Source organism: Centruroides sculpturatus, unplaced genomic scaffold, assembly GCF_000671375.1.
Source record: "Centruroides sculpturatus isolate CEXI.00-Female unplaced genomic scaffold, Cexi_2.0 scaffold541, whole genome shotgun sequence".
Classification (NCBI taxonomy): domain Eukaryota; kingdom Metazoa; phylum Arthropoda; class Arachnida; order Scorpiones; family Buthidae; genus Centruroides; species Centruroides sculpturatus.
In genome coordinates this window covers 65,417-85,971 of record NW_019384809.1, presented here as the reverse complement: position 1 = coordinate 85,971, position 20,555 = coordinate 65,417, and the positions used below count along the sequence as shown (strand labels likewise).

General features: G+C 28.9%; 1 protein-coding gene across 2 annotated transcripts in view; it reads right to left on the bottom strand.

The window, feature by feature from the left end:
* The window catches only part of LOC111629759 (bifunctional methylenetetrahydrofolate dehydrogenase/cyclohydrolase, mitochondrial-like), a 29,343-nt gene that overhangs the window by 1,826 nt on the left and 6,962 nt on the right, over positions 1–20,555 (bottom strand). For both annotated transcript variants that reach the window (XM_023373669.1, XM_023373670.1), the window contains exons 2-6: positions 13,100–13,284; positions 12,190–12,465; positions 6,018–6,125; positions 3,017–3,235; positions 2,792–2,927 (exon numbers count right to left, since the gene is read on the bottom strand). In XM_023373669.1, coding sequence (XP_023229437.1) covers positions 2,812–2,927; positions 3,017–3,235; positions 6,018–6,125; positions 12,190–12,465; positions 13,100–13,284 — 904 coding nt within the window. In that variant the 3' untranslated portion in view covers positions 2,792–2,811. The remainder of the gene's footprint in view (positions 1–2,791; positions 2,928–3,016; positions 3,236–6,017; positions 6,126–12,189; positions 12,466–13,099; positions 13,285–20,555) is intronic.

Below are 20,555 nucleotides of genomic sequence, written 5' to 3'. Positions count from 1 at the left end.
TAAGTCGAGGTATACCTGTATAAGGGATACCTGTATATATAAAATATAATATATATATAAATTTTATATTTGCCTTTTGATAAATATATATGTATATGTATACAATGTACAATTCTTTAATCAAAAAATAAAATAAAAATATGCATTGACTTTATTTAAAAAGCACTAAGTACAAATAAAAAAAAATAACCAATATGATTACTGTTTTTTCTCATTAACTTGGGAGTATTGAATTTTTTTAATCATTTGAATAAAAAAAGGTCTCATCCTAAAATCTCTACTTTCAAAATTTACAATGCAAAAAAATTGTTCAAAAAAATACTGGTAGTTGAGAACACTGTTCTAGATCATAGATGCAAACATACGACAACTAGGCATATCAGACATATCTCCATTTCAGCGCGGAATATTTAGGAAAAAGTAGTGTTTAAGCCATCCTATGTTTTTGGCACTCTTTTCCAAAATTTTACTGTATTATTTAATAAAAAAGTAAGCTTACAATGTACTGTACACTTTCATTTATGAAGGAAATAGAGAAGTTTAAAAGAAGTTTAAAAGAAGTCATTTACAATTAAAATATTCTGCATGAATATATGCAGAAGCTGCTTGTTTAAGTATAGAAAAAAAATTACTGTTAATGTTTAATTAAACAATGGTATTTTTATTGAAAAATTGGCTAGGTCAGGGATGGGCAATCCTTAGCACAAATGCCAAATGTGGCAAGTCAATGACTTTTCCAGCACACAACATAGGGCTCATTTAAAAAATAAATACCCAACATCTTCACTGAGTTGTAGTATATACAGGGTTGTCAAAATTAAACTTTCCCAACTCAGAGGGCTCTGGAGAGTGTTCTACTGCTTGAAATGAAACAACATTTGGACAACAGGTACTTCAGATGATGCACTTGCCATTTATTAAATAAAAATATTTTGTACAAAAAAAGTCACTAATAGATGGTGCTGGAGCTATGCAAATCATGGCTACAAATGTTCAATATGTGCTCCATTCACAAAATCATGTTTTCCATTGCTAAACATAATGAGTCTGCTTTAATCACAAGAACATGCCAGTGAACACTTTCTTTAGATCTGATACAAATACACATCTTTCATGATAGAACTTGTCTTTCAATGAATCCCATAGCCAGAAGTCATGAGGTAAAATCAGGTGAACAAGGAGGCCAAGCTGTTGGGAAATAATGACTGATCACCCATTCATTCATGAAAGTCTCCCTTAACATATGTTGAACAGGGATGTGGAATGGTGCACCATCCTTCATGTATATAGTATCTCAAAGCTTTATTGATGCTCTGGAATCAAAAAGTCATTAGCATGTTAAGATACAGTCAACCCCCCATAACACTGTTGATAATTCCATTTTATATGAATTCCATGTTGTACGAGTCACTTAGATTTTACAAATATGTGAGCCGTACACAGCCTGGCTCACGTATTTATAAAATCTAAGTGACTTGTACAACATGGAGTTCATATAAAATGGAATTATCAACAGTGTTATGGGGGGGTCGACTGTACCATTCTCCAACAATGGAACAGGTTTGGATCCCAGTTACATAACTCTAACATCACCTATCGGTGACTTTTTATCAAAAAATTTTTATTTAATAAATGGTGAGCACATTATCTGAAGTACTGTACATGTCCAAATGTTGTTTCATTTCAAGCAGTAGAACACTCTTTGGAGCCTTCTGGGTTGAAGAAGTTTAATTTTGACAACTCAGGTAGTTTAACTTAATAAAATATAATTTTATTGAGTAGAGAGATGCTAAAAACAGCATCTACTCAATATAGAAGCTCAATATAGCTCAATAAAGAAATAAATACTATCAACTGTAAGTTTTATCCTGTTCAATTGTTGGATCAATTGCCAGGCAACAAGATGATAGTAAATAAAATCACTATACATTTTATGAATGTGAATTTTTGATTATTTGAAAAGGTTCTCCCAATACTTAAGTCCCATATGTAATATTCTCCCAAAAATTTTGGTGGTATGTGAGAAAACTTTGCATCATGTATTTGGCAATTTTGGCATGCACACTTAACCTCTACCCAGCCAGAGACTTGGAACCTTTTTATCTGTAGTCTTCTGAAGGTTGTTTGGGTAATTCATTGGCCTATGAGAGATTGCTGTGTTTCATATGTAAAGTTGCAATTTTTGAGACAAATGTTTCATCTTACATGCCTTAAAATATGGTAGTTAACATATGCTGCTTCAACACATTGAAACTGGCTGCAATTTTGACCATTACAGGAGTGTCTAATCCATTATAGGAGTGACTGGATTAGACATGCCTGTAAGAGTCAAAATGGATATTTCTGTAAAGGTGCATGTATTTTTTTTTGCTTCTACATTTCCATTGGGAGTAAGTGTAATATCTCTTGATGCAGCAGCTGCATCAAGAGATATTACACTTANTAATTAAATTTATGCAAAATTATACCTCATGCCACTTAAAATCAAATTAATTAAAATACCGAAGACGTTCATTAACTAACAGCGATTCACTAATTAAGGCAGTGAAAATAAACCAAATCGACAGTCATTAAATGAAATAATATATATATATATATTAAATGATATCTAATGGGCAATTTAACCTTTAACCTATGGCGCCCGACATTCTGCTTACTTTATTTTTTGTTTTTATGAAATATTACACTCGATTCCTTAGAAGGAAAAAGAGAGAGAGATAAATTAAAAACAATTAAATTAGTTAAAATTTCTTTATACAATAAACAACAAATAAATTATTTCAAAAGCTACCCTTCACTAATTATTTAACATTAATATTTAATACGATTTATAGCTGCAAGATAAGTGTTCTTCATTAACATGGCAACAGTCATGGGTCCAACTCCTCCAGGCACTGGGGTGATATAACTGGCTTTTTGTACAACACCTAAAAGAAAAAAAAGTTTAATTTTGTTCAATCGACACTTTTGTTATTTTGTTAAAAAAATAAACCGTACGCAAGAAATATTAACATACCATCAAAATCGACATCTCCAACCAATTTCGATTTACCAGTAACTTGATCTTTGATCCTCGTAATTCCGATATCTATGACGCAGGCTCCTTCTTTAACCATGTCGGCAGTAATTAAATGCGGTATTCCAGTTGCCACTACCAGAATGTCTGCCAACTTCGTAAAGTGTACCAATTGTTCAGCTGGAGTGTGTCTGTGACATATAGTTGTTGTAGCATCTCCTAAGATTTAAAATTGTTTAAAATATGAAATGTATAAATATATATATTTTTGTATATTAATCAGTTTAAAACTTTGAGATAACAAGTAAAATATAATTAAAAAATCAATATTAAAAATAATCTTCATTATTTATTATATTTCAGTTAATTATATTATTGCTAAAAGCAACTAATATGAAAAATATTTATTTCTTGATATGTTTTAATCTAAATTAATACCACTACATGTTTGTGATGGCAGCTACATTGATAATTTTTATCAACATGTGATAAAAAGTTTATCCAGTTTAATGATAACATTTTAATATTTCATTACATACACAGCTACTGAAATTTATTTTGTGCTAAGTAACTGTTGTAAAAATGGATATTTTTTTTATTTTTAGAGATGTTTGGCAAAATATTCTGCTGTTGCGATAAAATCAAAATGTAGCTAAATGTAAGTAAGTTTTATTTAAAGATCAGTTGATTTTTTAAGTGATTTAAGTACAAAATATAAAATACTATAATGTTTGTCATTACATGAACAATACTATTAACTAAAAACTATATAACACTAATTTAAACATCCCAAAAACTAGATTATAGAAACATAAATTTAATAATAAATTAAGTAAAATAATTAAATATGAGTAAATAAATTTCAAAATAAAAAAATTCAAAATTTTATTTTAAATAATCTTTTACAGAAAATTTATTTTTCTATAATTTATTAGAAAAATTCATTTGAAATCATAAAGCAATGCATTAGATGATTTTTATAAATATTTCCAAGGTAAAAAATTTAATTATTAATTCTAAAATACAAAACTAAATTTTTAATACAGTTTACTCTTTTACTTTCTGTACACAGCCATTACCATCCCTAACATATTTGCTTGAGAAAATTAATTTCTTTTATAAGATTAATTCAGAAATATTGGTCCATAAATGCTGAAGAATAATTTATTCTCATTGAATAGAGTAAAATTTATTTACATCATTAGAATTTTACTGATAATTTAAAGAAATGGATAAATATTAATGTCATATCAGTTATGAAATACTGCAGTTGGAATCTAATCTTATTCTAAATATACTATTATTATTCAATTTGTTATTTTCTTTACAAACCAAAATTCAAATTTTTTCAAACCTGAGGTATAAATATTTATACTTTTATAACAATTTTTATATTTATAATGACTTATTAAAAGATGCCAAAAATTTATTTATGCATATTAACTAAATGTTTCAAACTAATTTTCTTTCAATTTTGAGGTACTCTATATTACAAATTGTAAGAATTCAATAATATAGAATTAGGATATTTTATCTTTTAGATAATTATAAATTAGTTATCTGAATTACCTACATCCATTAGTTCTAAATTTATATTTTTTTGTTTAATTTAGAAAAACAAGTTTAAGAAAAATAATGTCAATATAACAAAAAATAATTGACATAAATGCTAAATTGTCAAAAACAAAATCTTTATATCTCTTCTTGCTCAGCTATTATAGAATTTTTAAGCACCAACTTGTAAATTAAATAACAATCCTCGTTCTTAGTTCAGAAGAGTTCCTTAAAAACACATGGTCACGATATTACAACTTAAAAGAAAATATTGAGAAATATTGCACAATCATATTAAGTAATTCAAAAGATAAATTACAAATCCATCTTATTGGATAATCAGATATATTTACTAACGTGATATAACAGTTTACTATTATTTGTGTTTATTTTTCAATAAGAAAATTTTAAATCTTGTTAAAAATTTGGTTATAAATACTCTTATTATAGCAAATTGTTTTTTCATTTTACAGTGGAACCTCGCTTAACGAGTATAATTTGTTCCAGAATCTTACTCGTAATGCAAAACACTCGTTAAGCGAAACAATTTTTCCCATATAAATTAATGTAAAATATGATAATGTATTCCATGCTGGAAAAAAAAAAAATACTCAAATATTTTTTGTATAATGTTTATTCAACAAAAATTATATAATATACATTGTTAAGGAGTGTGAATCATCATCATCATCTTTTCTTCTAGCACAGAATGAACCAACCTGGAATGCAAATTCAATTGGCAGAAAACAAAAACAAAATCACAGATAACATATGTGATAAAGACACCAAATGCCAAATTCTTTGGCTAGGTAAAGGCTATAATTAAATATTAGAAATTAATTAATTTGACTAGAGGTAGGCAGTTATGCTTCTATCTCGTATCAAATTTAATAATTATAAATAATTTTTAATTTAGACATTTCTAAAGTTTAATTTGGAATTGGTCATTAAATTTAATATGAGATGGCAGCATAACTGCCTACCTCTAGTCAAATTAATTAATTTCTAATATTTAATTATAGCCTTTACCTAGCCAAAGAATTTGGCATATCATTTGGCATCTTTATTATATAACGGCTATGGTTGTTGATGTTTATACATATGTGTGAACACAAGTTTGGAAAAATGTGATCACAAGGGATACTAGGATGATAGTGGAACGAGTGCTAAACAGAGACTGATGGAACATGCGTACACCCGGGACTTCTCCCCTCATCACTCGTTATGCAAAACGTCGCTTGTTAAGCGAGTAATTTTTTTTACAATTTGTTTTGCTTGTTATGTGAAATACTCTTTTATGTTAAGCACAGTTCCACTGTATATTTGAAAAAAAAATTTTAAACAAGCAAAAAACATTTGTTTAGGAAAAATATTGTCTGATATATAAAAGGCAATATGTTTATTTTGAATAATTAAAATAGTTAAATTATTTTTTAATCATTTTTACCAGCTTGAGTTTCTCCTATTCCATCTGCATGAAGTAGCATGGCCATTGGCATTCCCACATTTTTTGATCGACCACAGACAACAGCATTTTTTCCAAATGTTTTGATTCCTGTAATGAAATGAAATAAGACTTAACTGAATATGTATAACCAAAAGTTTAGAAAATATCTAGCAACATATACACCCCTTTAATGATAAGCATAAATTTTGCTGAAGAGAACTAAATCACACAGGGAACACACTAGTAACTGACTATTGCAACTTTATTATGCAAAGAAATGTACTTCAGGCCTTCTGACCCTCTTCAGTTATTACAGATCTTTGACTTTTTTAAAATTATATAGTGACCACTAGATGAATCAACTTTGTATTCATAAACTGTATAAAAGTAAATATAAAATAGTTTAATGTGTTGATTAATTATAAATCAACACTTTAAACCATTTTATGAATACTATTTGAAAAAATTGTAGACTTATAAATTTCCACTATAATTCACCTGTCTGTTGTCTGTCTGTCCTTCCTTAACCTTGAGAAAGGAGTTAGATAGATGAAAGTCAAGACCAGATATGGAAAGCTTAGGAGCAGGAAGTCCAGATTAACTACATACAAACTTCTGGTTTGGACTGGAAGTTACATTACTTTAATTCAAAATTTCCCCTAAATGGAATTAGATAACAATAGAGTCGTGCTTGGTTATCTAACAGTAAAAGTATGATGTACAGGGGTAAAACCACTAAAAGAATTGAGAACATTGTGGCAATGTCACAATAAATAATTGATCATTAGAATTAGTTTGGTTTAGTTGGTTACAGCAACACAACATATGAGAAATCTGCTGAAGGAGATGCATCCCAGAAATGTGTGGTATGACACTTGTAGAGGAGAGAACAACAGGTACAATAAGCAACATATCAATCCTCCACAGATGCCTTATTTCCTGGGCGAGTTCTGTGTACTTGCTGATTTTTTCAGTACATGTGTTTTGTACATTGTTAGTGTTTGAAATAGATATGTCTATAATGTATGTGATTTTATTGTGTTTGTCAATGATGGTCTGTTGTGGTAAATTGTTTTATCTATAATTATGGCTCTGTTATAGTACAGTTTGTGCATGTTGTTTTCCAATACTGTCTGTAGAATGTATTTATAGTATGGTTCCTGAATGTCTAATAATTTGTGTATCTTTGCAAGCTTTTGGTATACTATATTAGCTTCTTGATTATGTCTATATAAATAATCTGTTTGTGTCAAGAGCTTGCAACTGAAAGTGATGTGTTGTATAGTTTCTGGCATGATGTGACATTCTCTGCATGTGTCATTTGGGAGTGTTGTATCTTTGAGGATGTGTATTCTGTAGTTTTTAGTATTTATGATCTGATCCTGTATGTCAATAATGAATCCTTCCGCCTCCCCAAAGAGGCATCTCCCAACTAACCAACTGTTTGACACAGTTATGTCAACAAAATCCTGGGCCAGGTCGTGGGATGTCTGACGTGGAGTGCCTTTTGAACCCATGATTGCCTAATGGGGTCTATGTTTTTTATATGTTTTGTTATGTCCATATGATGTGAGTGTAAGTTTAATGGTGTGTTATTTGAGCCTGCTTGAGTTATTGCTTTATATAACTGTGATGTTTCTTGTTTTTTTTGTAGAAAAACTCTCACAGTGTCTGTATTTGTTTGTCGTGAAGGTTTACTATGTCAATCAGGCCATCAGGCCATATCCACCATCTTTACATGGAAGGGTTTATCTTTCTATGGCTGATTTAGGATGACGATGTTTATGCTTAGTAAGTGTTGTTCTTGTTTTCCTTTGAAATTGTTCAAGGTTTATGTCAATCCAATGTATAATGCCAAAAGAGTATGTGAGTACTGAGACAATGTGTGCTTATTGCTTTAACTGTGTTCTGAAAATAGCATTTAACCTACTTTGGTATTCTTTAATTAACCTTTGTTTTATTTGTGTATGTTCTGTTAGTTTGGCTTGCTGGAATCTTAAATACTTGGAGAACTTGCCCTCTTCCATGGATTCAATCATATCTCCATTTCCAAGTGCAAAATCTCCTTTCTTCGGGACACTTCTTTCTGTGTGAAGTGTTTTGCATTTGTCTAGGCCAAACTCCATTTGTATGTTCTTGGAGTATGAATGTGTGATCTGTAAGAGTTGACAAAGTTGTTTTTGTGTGGATGCATAAAGTTTTACGTTCATGTACATGAGATGTGACAGCGTAAACTGTGTTGTTTTTTCATGTCTGATATTTTAACCATGTTGCATGTTGTTTAACATGTTAAATAATGGGTTAAGGGCTAAACAGAACCAGAGAGGATTCAAGGAATCTCCTTGAAAAATTCCTTGTCTAATGAATATTTGATTTGTTTGTGTGAAAGTGTCATGAATCCTGAGATGTAGTGTTGTTCTCCAATGTTGCTGCATAGTTTTTGGAAGAATGGAATGAGTGATGGATGTATTTTGTACATGTGTATAACATGTAGCAGCCAACTGTGTGGAACACTGTTGAATGCTTTTCTGTAGTCTATATATATGTGTATGTTTCTGTGTTGTTTGTGTGCTTGACATAGAATTACTGAAACTATAAGTAACTGTTCTTTGCATTCCCTGCAATTTCTATAGCAACTGTTTTGTTGTTCCGTAAGAATGTCGTGTTCTTCAACATATTTGTATATTTTGTTTGCGATACAGGATGTCTATAATTTATAGTGTTGGAAGACATGCAATTGGTCTGTATTGTGTGGGGTTTATGGTATTGTTGTTTTAGGTTTCATGTAGGTGATGCCCTCAGTAAGAAATTTTGGCATGTCTTGTGAATTAATAATGGTGTGTGTTAGGGGTTTAGCTAGTTCCTAGTGCAGTGATGTAAACTTTTTGTACTAGAAATTGTGAATATTGTCTACACCAAATATCTTCCAGTTGTGTGTTCTGTTAACAGCATATCGGATGTCAGGTACGTTTATTTCAGCACAGGGCATAGTTGGTATGTTGTACAAGTTTTTGTTCTCCTCCTCAATCCAGCCTGCATCAACATTGTGTGTGACAGCACTGGACCAAAGAGAAGACAAATATGTTGCGAGTTCTTCTTCTGCTGGTGTGTCACTGTGCTGTATATCAGTGTTTGTTTTGGTACTGATTTGTCTGTAGAAAAGTTTTTCATTGTTTGTAAATAATTTATTTTGTTGTTTTCGTAGTGTACATGTTTTGTATCGTTTGAGTCTACGTGCTTTGGCTGCGAGTTTTTGTTTTAGTGTATTGATGTATTCTGTAATGTGTGTGTTGTGATGTTCATGTTTTGTGTGTGTGTTGATTTTCTTGAAAATGTTTTTGAATTGTTTCTCTAATTTGGATGTTATGCTGTTTTTAGTGTATTGTGTCAGCCTGCCTAATTACTGTCTAATAATATTTATTTGTGGTTCTATTCTTCTCTGCCAAACAGGTTTATGATAGAATTGTGTTTTGTGTGTATCTATCTGTGATTGTATTTTCAGTTTATGCTTGGTTCAATGAACCCAAGCATAAACTAATGTATGAATGTGTAGAAATTAAATAGATGTAGTGTGGTAGTAAGTGAATGTTTACACAATTTAGTGTTTTTTCTACTACCTTTGACGTGTTGATTTTTGGTATTTGTGGTCTTTGTGTGGAATCTGTACCTGCATATTTAGTGAGTGTTTCCTGAAATATGAAATATGAAGTGAAAGCATATTAACTAAATCTATGTCTATGTTATAAGTGGTGGATGAGGAAGTGTATGTAGTATCATTGTGGTAGTTGTTTTGTGTGTTATAATCAGTGCTTGTTGCTGAATTATCCTGACAGGTCACATGATCTTCATTAATGTTACATGTTTCTGTCTGTTGATGTATTTGAACTTACCAAACAACAGGTTGCAGATCAAGTGTTGTTTGTGGGATAAGGTTGTTGTGTATAATTGTTCTTTTTTGATCAAAACACTTTGTTTGGTGAAGATAATGTTGTGTGAATTTATGATGTAGTTTTTGTCTGTACACTGTCATGTTTGTTTTCAAATCTTGTAATTGTGTAGTAAGTATGGATGATAAACTTGTTCATTTCTGATGTCCATTTCATCTGTTGGCATGGTTTTCTAGCCATTGTGGTCTGTGGATGCATTACCATAGAAACACCAAGACTAGGTTGGTTCCTCACTTCTGTTGAGGGCATTGCAGTAGCCATGCTTGGGCTGGCACTGCTTTCACCAGCAGTAACCAAGGGAGACTGTGGCCTATTTTTCAAATCTGAGTCTCTGCCTAACCCACAAATGTGGAACTTGTTAACCCAGGCAACATCTGAGCTGGGATCACACTTACACATGGTTACTACCACAGTAAATATCTCCACAGAATGTGGGTGTGGTCACTCAGCTTCAATTCTCCTTGTAGATGTTACTGGTGGCATGAGTATCCCTACCAGGAGCTTGTGCTCCAGCCTGAATTGCCCTATGGATCAGTAAAATTACTGGGCTCTCCCACCACGACCAGGCAGTGACCACGAAAGAGTTGTTGTTGTTAATAAAACAAAAATGATATTGCATGTATTGAAATTATTATAATTAAATATTTTAAATCTTGAATAAATTGTTTCTTTATTTCATTTTACAGATTGTTTATAACTCACATAGAAGTGAAGTTATTAAAGATTCATACTACATAAGGACTGTAGAGTCATTCTGCATGTATCAAGTGAGTTTAAGTATCATTTTATCAACAGATATCATCGAAATATATCCATTTATACTAAATATAGTTTATACAAACAGCTAATCTAGTTAAAAACACCCATAGACGAATGAACACATGAAAATAAGTTCAAATATTAATTCAAGAGGAATCATGTATGATGATATTTATGGAATATGATTAAAAAAATCTATAATAAATGCTGGTATGACCGCAACACAATCATTTATACATTGATAAAGATTGGGAGTAAGTTTTTTTAAACCATAATCTGTAAACATCATCATCTATGATGATTCTTGAACATATATTCACACATTGTAAATAGATTCTAGTATCTAAAATCAAAATTATTCTGCGCTTAGGATATTTATATATAAGTAGAAGTGTTTTTACTGATTTTATAGATGATAGGTACACTTAGTGATGATGATGTATTAAGTAGAAACTACGCTTTATTACTAAACTTTCTTATTTTACATTATTATTAGGGAAGAGAGCAGATTATTATTATCTTTATGTGTTTTTAATTCCGAACACCTTAAGATTAGTATATATTAATGTCCATAATATAATTAATTCAATTATAAATAAATTAATATAATATCGTAGTATATTTGTGTGATTGTTAATCTTCAAAATACATTTTGAATTCTTAATTTTGTTTTGTTTACTTATAATTTATATATTTATTTAAGGAAGCCTGTCTCTAACTATAAATAAATTAGGGTATTGATGTGTGTTCGTATGTCTGACTGTACGTTTGCATATAGAGGCATATTTTTCAAATATTTAAAACACTTCTTTTCCTATTTAAAATGGTATTTTAAAATAGATTTTCTTATTTTTGTAAGCGTTTAAGTTAAAATAAATTTCTCCCAGTCAAATTAATTTCGGAAGTTGTCACCAGAAGAAAAAGGATAATACTGTAGATAGAAGGATAATCATTTTGAATAGTATAAATNTTCTAATGTAGAAATTTTTGGCATCTGTTTATAATTTTTGATAATTATCTGGGTTTTATTGTTGTTATCATTATTTTACTGTTAAATGTATAATAAATTAAAAGTATTTGAAAATGACATGCAACATTCTAAACATATATGACTTAACCTTAAGTTATAACCATCGTCGGTTACTATGGTGCCAACTGGGGACACATTCAGCGCCCTCGTCCAGTAAAACATCCATACAAGGCACTCATATATGACTTAATTATTTTTATTGCATAATCTTCTTTTTTTAAAGTTCTAACTGAAAAATAAAGCTTAGATTATTATTAATTCACTTAAAATTTTAAGATAATTCAGTAGCAATTTTGCATTAAAACTTGAAGATAGATTTCTCAAGCACTAAATTTGGTTTTGCTTACAAAAAAGCAAATATTCAAAATAAAAACTGTATATTCCATAAAACAAAAAGTATTTTTTAGCACTTTAAATATTAAAAAAAAAACCATACCTGTTCTGCGTAATAACTCCATCACTCCTAGAGGTGTACATGGTATTAAAGCATTCATATCTAGACAAAATCTTCCGACATTTACAACATGAAAGCCATCAACATCTTTACTTGGTGTTATTGAATTGCACACAAGTCTCTCATTCATGTGGTTTGGGAGAGGAAGTTGTACTAGAATTCCATCTACATCAGGATTGTCATTCAGCTGATGAATAATATCAATAAGTTGTTGTTGGCTAATTGAAGAAGGCCGTGTGATAGTTTCACTAGAGATACCTAATAGATTATAAAAAATATAATAAATATGATATATTTAAACAACTTTTTAAACATTAATTTAATATTAGGTTGTCATATCCATTAGCTTTGTAGAAAGTATAATAATATAAGACAATTTATAACTAACAAAATTATATTTTTTTGTAAACATACAATCTATTGTGCAAAATAGAGCCAGTTTTCCAGTCTAAAATTAATAGATTTGTCTTCTTGGGGAGGGAAAAAAGTTTAATCATTAATATGAATTTTAGATGAATATTTTAAGGATGTAAAAGAACTATTACATTAATAAAATTTGATTAAAATTAAAAAAAAAAACTTCAAAATACATTTAAACATTTTAAATTTATTTTAATACTTTATATAATGAAAAATTTTAATTGATTAGTTGTTTCAAGATAACTCTTTATATTTCATAAGATAAAAATATATTATAATAATAATAGAAATTTTTAAAAAATTTAGAAATAAGTCATCTTATATTTAATTCCTTAATTAAAATTTTAAAAAAGTCTAGTTATTTTTCATAGAGTTCAAAATGTTTTAAAATTATATTCAAATTTGATTTTGATAATGACACTAATAACGAGATCTGGTTCAAGGTGTACCGGAGATTGGTTGAGACACCAACCTGTTTTTTGCGCAGCTTTTAACTTATTTGTCACATAAATTCCGCTGGCGGGGTTGTCTCCTACCAAAATAACACTTAAATGAGGTCGTCGCCGACCTGAGGCTATTAACTTTTCAATGTCTTGTTTGATTTCTTCTTTAATTTCTGATGCTATCTTGTTTCCATTGATAATTTCAGCTTGTTTTCTATAAAAATAAATAAAGTGAAATTTTATTTAATTAATATCTAAATGAGAAAATTATATTATTTTTATAATTTAAATTCAATGTAATGAGAAAATTTTTTGCATATGTTTTAACAATTAATATAGATATTGAAAATTTGCAAAAATTTCTTTATAAGTTCAGTTAAATGAGAACCTGTTAACATGACATTCAAGTAATACAGTAGAATAAGAATGAGAAGTTAATGTAACAAGCATTAAGAGATTATTACCTAAGATTTGGCCAAACTAGAAATACAAATATCTAGTTCTTTTGCTTCCATGTTAATTTATTGTTTATTTAATGGATCTGTTTTAATTATGCTTTTCTATTTGGATAGTTTGGTACAAGACAAACATTTAGAAGTTTGAATTAGAACTATTGTGATCTGATGATAAGACAAAAACTATAGTATACCCGCTGATGCTGAGAAAATGACTTTGTATATTAGCTGAATAAACAATTTTATTTTGTTTTGGTTCATTATATTTATGTTCATACAGAGGAATACAAATAACCTGTGAAAACCAACTTTGGGAGTGAAGATATATTATATTGGTGTTATGAAAAGAAATATAATATTTGTTTTCTTTGAGCCATACTATTATGTTAAAAAAAGGCAATGTAACACAATTCTGGCTACACGGAAGTCTCAGATGTGAGATGGGATAAAGTGGACACTGTTAAGACAGTACAATCTCCAACTCTATATATGAACATGAACATGGAAGAGATAGTATATATACTAAAGTAAAATTAAAGACTATTTCCTGAATGCCAGAAATGTAAAAGAATTATCTTAAGCCCAGAAATTCACCATAGAAAAGAAAGGATATTTAAACCTTTGACTTCAGTATTCTACTATAAATGAACTTCATTTGTTAAATTTTATTTGTTCTTCTTTTTGCTCATTATTTAGTTCATCTCTTGAATGAATAAACTATGTCCAAGTTTATATTTTAAAATATTAAGTTTAAATATAAAATCCAAAAATTCCATAATTTGAATATGCTATTTTAAAATGCTTTATATTTTGAATTCCAAGCCTGAAGATGGACTATGAAAATAGGTTGAAACATTTCACGATTTAAAATATGGAAGAAAATAAATAATCTTCATTCTTCCTTGAAACATTTGTAAATTATTGAATAAACAATTTTCTCAGCAAGCATCAGGGGTAGTATATTTATTGTCTTGAAAAATATTTAATCTTGATTAAAATATTTTAGCATTTTCATTTTTGACCAATTCTTTTGATGGGATTGTGTATATCTGAACATATCTGGCTAATGCTAATTTATAGTAATCTCTCTCATAGATATAAACTAGAAAATCTGGTCTGTTCTATCTAATAAATTGTTACTAAGTCATAATCAAATATAACAAATTCCAAATTACTTTTAATAAGGAAGAATAATAATTTTATATAAATTTCAGTTATTAAAAATGCATTCATTTCTGATTATTTTCATTCAGAAATGAACACATGATAACCAGGTATTTGATTGTTTATTTACATTTAAATTTTAATATTTTCATTCACAGAAGCCGAGGCAATATTTGTCATGAACAGGAGACAAATGTACTGTACATTATTTAATCAAAACAACGAAATGTTTAAAAACAGATTTTTTTTTAACTTTTGACAAGATAAACGTTATGCTGATAACATTATTGATTAGAATATTTGAGATACAGTAGTCTTGCAAGAAAAAACTTAATGTGGACTGAGACGGTGACAAGTTACCAAAAGTGAAGAGTTTTACATCATAGCAATGATGCTAATCTAAATATAATATCATTTTAGGAAATTTTCTATGTGCAAATTCACATATGTATTAAATACATACCAATAGTGACTATTTCTATTTGTAGTTAAATTTTAAAAAATATTGGCTCTTCAGTGTTACTTTTGATTTAGTGACATTTGCATCATGGCATTTTACAGTGGCACTTTAGAAGGGGTTACATCGTTTGGTAACATGCAGAATTGATGTTATTATCAAGTGTCACCAGCAAAGAGTCATAATTTATTTGACTGTAGTATAAAGTTATAGAAGTAGGTATTAGATTATTTATTTATTTAGAATGACATGAAAAGTTTTATGGAATGTTGAGTTATCAAGCGTTGAGTTTCTGGGATTCTGCTGTAGTACAAAAGAATATGATCAATAGGATGGACTAGCCACTGTGGATATTCAGCCGAATTAAATCAAATGCATCTTAACAATGGGTGAAGTTTAAATAATGTTGATGTTTTTGACATAGTTAAGGACCATCATTAGGTATGACGGTCAACTTTCAGACATGAGTTGAGTCTAAAAACTTAGTCCTCATCAAGTAAATTTGTGTATCTATATCATCATCATTTTATTTACCAAAAGACAAATAGAGAAATAAATGTGATCAGACATGAATGGAAATGAGATTGATAATTATCTTACCAAAAAAGGTGTTTTATTTGCAAGATTTATAATTTCATATAAAATGATAGTGTTAGTTGGGAAATAATAGCCTGTCAATATATTGGAATAATTGCATTCTTGGAATGTCTCTATTGCCATTTATAGGATGCTATTAAAACAGGAATAATTGGAGATTTAGGTGTAATACTATATGAAAAAATATTTACAAAAAGTTTTTAAGCTTATTTTTAATTCTAGAATTAATACCTAAACTGTTAGCACAGAGTTTCATTTTGCCCTGGTATATATATATATANTTTGTTGTTGTTGTAAGATTTAGATCTTAATGCTAACTTTATGTTTTATCTCAACAACTAAGAATATTTTCCAAAATATTTTTACTAATTTTTTGGAATCTAAAAAAGTGAATAATTATTTTCCATAAATTTCAATTATAAAAAAGATTTTATAAGATTTGTAATAAATTTAGATTTCTCCAAAACTAATTTAAATGATTGAGTATAAATAGCTGTAGACAACAGAAAAAAAAAAAATACACATTGAAAGTAAGTTTAGTTGCTGACCTTAAACTTCAGATTTGTTTATAAAAAATTAGAAGTTTGATCATATTTTGTTTTAATATTTTAAATTTAAAATAGATAACAAAATCTTTTTATATCCATCAGAAAATCTGTGTATAAACCATATAAAAACATTTTAGATAATCATCTGAACTGCTACTAAAATATTTTCCAATACAATGTTTTTTCTTAAAATTTTTGCAGAATTAATGATTCAACTGTTATTTTTACAAATTTACAAATTATATTAGTATACAAATTTTATAGTATGTATTTAATTAATAATTAGTGTCATTTTACAATAATAATCTATTAAATACATTTTAACAATGAGTTGGAAAATTTCTAAGTTTTTAATCTAGTTAACATCTAGGTCTGGCTAGATCATCTTTGGACAGGAGTAGCGTTGCCAGATGTCCAGTTTTCTAGACTGTCCTAGATTTTTTCTGACTGACATCTAGCAACAAGAGAATTTTATTCTAAAAATTGTTCCTACAATGAAGTATCTTTTCTTTTTTCCACGTTTTAAATGTATTTCTGTCACTGGCAGAGTGAAAATATATATCTATTGCATGTCCTGGAATTAAAGCATCTCAGTATTCCCAGTATCTTTATGAAATAACTCATTTTGTCCCAGATTTTATGCTCATGTAGTACCTGGCAATGATAAGCAAAAACAAACTTAAAAGAAATGCCAATGGAATATAGGAAAGATAGGATGGAAAGTAAACAAGGGGAGATTTTGGCAGATGGTGTGAAAGACTAAGAAGAAATTGCCAAGATTGCCAAGTAAGGGGAAAAAGTACTTGTCCTTGCTGTTTAAATATGTCAAAAAAAAAAAGAAAAAAGTAGAGATGCCACGAATATTCGGCTACTATTCGGTATTTGGCCTATTCGGCTACTTTTTTTAATATTCGGTATTCGGCCGAATAGTATGCAACATTCGGCCGAATACCGAATACCAAATCATGAAAAAAAAAAAACCGCACACATTACTCAAAAACGTATTTATTTTAATCATAAATTATTACATTTAATACTTAAAATCTATCAGTGGTAAGTTGTAATGAATGAAAACAAATTTTTCAGCATTTGTTGATAGCAAACGATTGCGCTTTTCCTCATAAACTATACCTGCTTCTGAAAATAGCCTCTCACTATATACACTACTGCCGAGAGACAATAGATAAATCTTAGCGAATTCTGTCAGGCTTGGATACTGTTTTGCGTTTGCTGACCACCACTTGTAAAGGTCTGCCGTCCGATCTAGGCGAACAGTTTTCATATAAAGTGATACAGTGATATTTTTTAGTAATAATTAGTAACGAAATTTGATGTAACAATGAACAAATAATGCATGTTGTGACATGATCTACTCGCAAATAAAACAAATGTGCCCGCAGTGTCGCTACCGCACCCACCGCAATGTATCAGGTCATAACATATCACTCGCAAAATGTACACATATTTTGCCGAACATTCGGCGCTTCGGCCAAGAGCGTAGCCGAATGTTCGGTATTCGGTATTCGGCAAAATCACTATTCGTGGCATCACTAAAAAAAAGTATATTGTTTGTCATTAAATTAACTACAATGACTGACTTGACTTTATCATCTAAGACTCCATTTATTGCAACAATATTTTAAATGTGAACTCTTAATATCTCTTGTCTTTTAGCAATTTATTCAAAAATTTTTTCAAACTATTTATAATATAATTTTAATATATTTGAAAAAAAACTTATTAGTCATGTTTTTGAGATTAGGTGGGGATGTGACCTCAACCTCCATTTCAGCATATAATAAACATAACCAAATGTAAAATTTAGCAAGTGTGTTAGTTGGAAGGATGGGATGGGACCACCCCTAAAACATTGTTAAAATGTATTGTCATTGTACTTAGGTATCTCCTCGAAGTTTTCACATTCTATCTTACTCATTAGTGGACGAAACTTGAGTTGCAAGATTTGAGGACATGACATAAAGCAAGTTAAATAAAAGCATTTAATAAAAATAAAAGGTTCAGTTTCTGGTAATATATAATCAGTATAAAATAATTCAATAATATCCCGAACCAATTATAAAACAGAAATTATCGAGAGAATTTTTTCATTTCACATGTAAATAAAATGTAATGCACATAAATCAATTAATATGCAAACATAAACTTAATATAATGAAATTAAACCTTTTAGTTTTAGCATTTTCTAAAGTAAGTAAAATCAGATTGAGATATAGCTTTCTTGTAAGGCTTGGTAATTTCAATGTTCATATGTACACAAACATTAATGTAATATTACAAATTAAGTTTTAAAAGAAATTCCACATTGCTATTCATCAATATTATTGATAAAATATTGGAATTTCAGTACTCTATTGTATTGGGATTGTAAAATACACATATTGACGTTTATGCATTTCAAAAAGTATAAATTAGAAACCACTTATATTAATAATTATAGACAAGTGACAGATTACAAAATATGATCACACATTTTACTTATAAAGCACCATCTAGAATATTCCTTAATTCTTGATCTTAATGCAATGATAGAGATAAATATTTTTATATATATAAGCATAAAACAACAAAACTAAAGCATCTAGATTTTCAATAATAAATTTTATTATTCCTAATTCTACAAAATTTATTTTTTGCTGCAATCAAAGTTATAACTATTACTATATATTTTGAATAAAATTTTCTTATTTCCTGTAATATGCAAAATGCAGAAAATTATAATCAATCATTCAGAAATATTAAAATCAGTAATAATTATTTTATGAATAAGATAACAATTATATTTATTCTAAATTTTGTCTTATGATGCTTTATAATCTTTCAGAAACATTCTGATCAAGAAAGTGGTCTTGTATTTTGATAAAGGTATCTTAATTTCCACAACAATACCATATCTCACTGAGAATTATTTAACTTTTGTTAGAGTTATCCTAACTAAACACACTCAAGAAAACCTTTAAATATGCAGCCGTATTTATTAAATTCTAACGTTTTCGGTCATATTCAATGACCTTTCTCAAGAAAAAACCGAAAAAATCGAACTCCGAACTTGAATTAACGATACAAGCGTTTGCAAGTTCGGAGTTCGATTTTTTCGTTAATTCAAGTTCGGAGTTTGATTTTTTCGGTTTTTTCTTGAGAAAGGTCATTGAATATGACCGAAAACGTTAGAATTTAATAAATACGGCTGCATATTTAAAGGTTTTCTTGAGTGTGTTTAGTTAGTAACAAATTGCAGTCTAGGATGAGTTGTTAGAGTTATACTGATACAGGTATCAATCAGATCAGGTATCAGAATAAAAAATGAAAAGACAACAGATTCAAGCTGCTGATTCAAACTGGCTCAAAATTCTGTTATTAGACACAATTTTAAGAAGTTCCCCAAAATAAAGATCAATGGTTCAAATCTGCCTGTTTTGTTGTCAGTTAAAATGGAAAAACTTTAAAATGAAGAGACTTTTACTACTATTTTCTTTTTTTTTTTGAAGCAATTTTTAACACTTTACATTAAAAATGTAGCAAAAAACTTTGAATATTTAACAATTAAAAATCAGTTTTGTTTTTCTTTTAATCATCAAAAAACTAAAGAAAAAAAATTGTCTTTAAATTGGTATAGTATCATCATCATCATCATCAATAAATCTTAATATTTGACATTAAAAATGCATTAGTCTTTTTTTGAAAAGTTAATCTTTTCATTTAGGAAAAAAATTCTTTAAATCTGTTCTGCTTAAGAACTCTAATAGTTCTTTAGAATAATCATCATAAATAATTCTGTTGTTAGGAGTATTAAGTACTGGGGTTGGATGTCACGCCAACAGTTATTTCAATCAAAACTTCAGACTATGAGGCATTAAATATAATTAAAAATATTTCATTCTTGCGAGCGCTTTCGACGTAAATATACACGTCGTCTTCAGGCAATTCAAAATCGAATAGAGAATTCGAACCATACATTTAAATTTAAACATTAACGATATTAGCCGTTTTTTGAATTGCCTGAAGACGACGTGTATATTTACGTCGAAAGCGCTCGCAAGAATAAAATATTTTTAATTATATTTAACGCCTCATAGTCTGAAGTTTTGGAAGAAGTTTTGATTGAAATAATTCTCTTGTTATAGTATTCTCTGATTTGCTTCTATAACTTATTTTGATTGTGAAAAAAAAAAAGGACATGTTAGAATGAATCATTTATTGGTTAAAAATTTTTTTTTATTGAATTTATAATACACACATATGTTTC